Source organism: Myotis lucifugus, unplaced genomic scaffold (assembly GCF_000147115.1).
Source record: "Myotis lucifugus unplaced genomic scaffold, Myoluc2.0 scaffold_1101, whole genome shotgun sequence".
Lineage (NCBI taxonomy): Eukaryota > Metazoa > Chordata > Mammalia > Chiroptera > Vespertilionidae > Myotis > Myotis lucifugus.
In genome coordinates this window covers 61,614-64,191 of record NW_005872149.1, presented here as the reverse complement: position 1 = coordinate 64,191, position 2,578 = coordinate 61,614, and the positions used below count along the sequence as shown (strand labels likewise).

The window sequence follows — 2,578 nt, the reverse complement described above, 5'->3', positions numbered from 1 at the left end:
AGGTTAACACAGATCAGCTACAGCACCTGGTTTTTCCTGATCGATCCCACTTCTCTACCCACCTGACAACTCCTGTATCTCATGGGACTGAGGCCACCAAGGAGTGTGGCATCAGATCCTCACGTGCTTTCCGGAAGCCCCTGCTGCTGCACCCCTATTTCTTCACTAGGGATCGGGGGCTGCCCAAGAAAGCAAGCATCTGAGAGTTCAATAGAAATGCCATAATTTATTCTGTTGTATAAAAAAAAGTCATCCTTATGTAACAAAATGTCTTCTCAGAAGAAGAAATATATTATTTCAGGTCATAAATAATCAGCAAACAGACAACTGTTGGCAACTCAAAACAGCAACACTGGCGCCTCCTTCCGCCAGTGCTGAGAACAAGCCTGCCCGGGCTGTATTTACAGGACGTGACAGTACTCAACACAAAAACTGAGGTATTTGGTTCTTCTAGGAGGCGACACTGACCTTTGTGAGGGCGGGCCGCCCGCACAAAAATAAATAAGGTATATTCGCATATGCATGTGTCGTCGGGAATGGTAACACTGGTACGTATGTCAAGCATGAAGTGTGGACAGAAAAACGGGGGCAAGCGAAAAGAATCGGCTCGCAGGCGGAGTCCTTTCCCTTCTGCCCCTCTTTGTCAGGGGGACGCGAGGTACCCACTCGACGTTGGTCCCGAATATGCCGAGTCCAGCGAACGCCTTGCTGCTCAGCCATCACTGTGGCTGCTTGGGAACCCAGTGGAACTCGGGGGAAGTTAATAAATAAGTAAGGACCAGCCCTCAGGAGCCCCTCCCTGGAGTGACTGCATTTTCTCTCAAGGGGGAGCCTGGAGTCCCGGTGGGTGGTGAAGATCGCCTCCCATGGCCTTTCAGCAGCTGGGAGAGGTCGTAATGGGGCTCTGAAGGTAGCTCAGCGCACTGTTCGTGGAGTGGACCGGGATGGAGACGGGGAAGTTGAAGACGGTGGTGGTGGAGGCGCCCCGGTCCAGCACGGACATGGCGGGGCTTCCCGCCTCTGCCGAGCAGTGGGGGGCCAGGACCTGGGACTCGAACTGCAGCAGCTGGCCCATGAAGCTGAAGTTGGGGGAGATGATGCTTCTCCGCTGCTTCACAAACTCAAAGGCCTCGTCCAGCTTGACCCGGTTAGTCCGCATGAGGTACGCGAGGCAGATGGTGGCCGAGCGGGAAATGCCCGCCTGGCAGTGGACAAACACCCTCCCTCCGGAGTTCTTGACGGAGTCTGCAAAACAAAGGGGGGGCTGGTTACCCGAGAGCTCGCGAGCGCGGCCCTGGCCCCCAGGCACCGGGTGTCTAAGAAACATCATGCGTGTCCTGTGCAGAGATGCTTAACATCGACTCGTGCATCGCCAAGACACTGTTCGTGGAGGCAACGGAGCCCCTGTTGCGAAGCACAGGGTTAAACCTAGACTGGCCATCCACTAACCAAATGGATGTTGGGCAAATCAATTCAACTTTCTAAGCCTCAGGCTTGCTCGTCTGAAAAGTGGGGCATCACACCCGTCTGTCTGCAGGGATGTTACCCACACCAGGCTGCTATTTACTGTCTGGAGGAAGGCGGAGAAGAACGTCACTCAGGTCCTTGCCACAGTGTTTGGGCTCAGTGGCTAAGCTGGGGGAGGGAGGAAGAAGTCTCAGGCATCCGCTCCATTTACCTATGAAGTCAATGGCCTCGTTGAACCAGGAGCTGATGTCCGCCTTGTGGTTGTCCTCCACGGGGATGCTTTTGTATTGGTAGTGACCCTCGAAATGGTTGGGACAATTGGCGGAGACGTTGATCAAGGCGGTGATGCCCAAGGCATCCAGCATGTCCTTGCGGGAAGCATGATAGGCACTGCCCAGGTACAGAAAGGGCAGGATCTCCACTGGGCCACCCTGGAATCCAAAAATATCCAACACTTGTCAAGCTTTGCTCAAAGTCAATGCCGGTGCCCATACCCACAGACCTCCCTGCTGTAAGTCAGTGTCAGATGCTGGGTGAACTCTCTCAGCACTGTTGTTGGGGTATAAATAAGTAGGGACTAAGCCCATTTGCCTGGGCAAGCCCAGTGGTCATTTCTGTGGTGCCAGTCTGAGAGGCTCAGCTCATCAGAGCACTTGACCACGGGATAAATAATACCCCCTCCGTCCTAAACAACAATGCAGGTCACTTTCTATATTCTCACTAGCACTGCCCTCCCAGGCCTGTCAGCTGTCCCTTCTCCCCTCTGGCACGGCCCCCTACTGACCTGATCGTAGAGTGGGGTGCTGCAGGAACTGCACCCCGAGTCGGCGCTGTCAGGGACGTTAGTACTCAGGGGAAGGCTGAGCCCCATGGGGGTCGACTGTTTGCTGCACAGCTCCGGGCAGGAAGCTGAAAACGCTTCATATCCTCCTGGGAACACAGAGAGACATTTTCCCCATTAGCACCGCTGGGACAGGGCCCTTCACACCACTCCCCCACCCACCAGGGCTGGAAGTTTACCCCGAATCTTTGTTCTGGCGCCAGGCAAAGCCAAGGACAAGCCCCCAGAAAACTGCTCCCGCTGGGGCGGGAGCGGAGGGCCAGTCCTCCT

At 55.2% G+C, this 2,578-nt stretch overlaps 1 protein-coding gene across 1 annotated transcript; it reads right to left on the bottom strand.

Annotated features, from left to right (window-relative positions):
* Nucleotides 1–206: 206 nt before the first annotated feature.
* Nucleotides 207–2,524, bottom strand: DUSP1 (dual specificity phosphatase 1). Its single transcript, XM_006107320.3, has 3 exons — nucleotides 2,252–2,524; nucleotides 1,679–1,898; nucleotides 207–1,245 (listed from the first exon to the last, which is right to left on the bottom strand). The coding sequence occupies exons 1-3, from the start codon at nucleotides 2,336–2,338 to the stop codon at nucleotides 875–877; spliced, it is 678 nt and encodes a 225-aa protein (XP_006107382.1). The 5' UTR covers nucleotides 2,339–2,524; the 3' UTR covers nucleotides 207–874.
* Nucleotides 2,525–2,578: the final 54 nt, after the last annotated feature.

Bases quoted from the DNA above. Each gene is read 5' to 3' on its own strand.
- DUSP1 (XM_006107320.3), bottom strand. From the start codon at position 2,338: ATGGGGCTCAGCCTTCCCCTGAGTACTAACGTCCCTGACAGCGCCGAC. The intron at 1,899-2,251 runs GTCAGTAGGGGG...TTTGGATTCCAG, and splicing joins GCACCCCACTCTACGATCAG to GGTGGCCCAGTGGAGATCCT. The intron at 1,246-1,678 runs GTAAATGGAGCG...TTTGTTTTGCAG, and splicing joins CGAGGCCATTGACTTCATAG to ACTCCGTCAAGAACTCCGGA.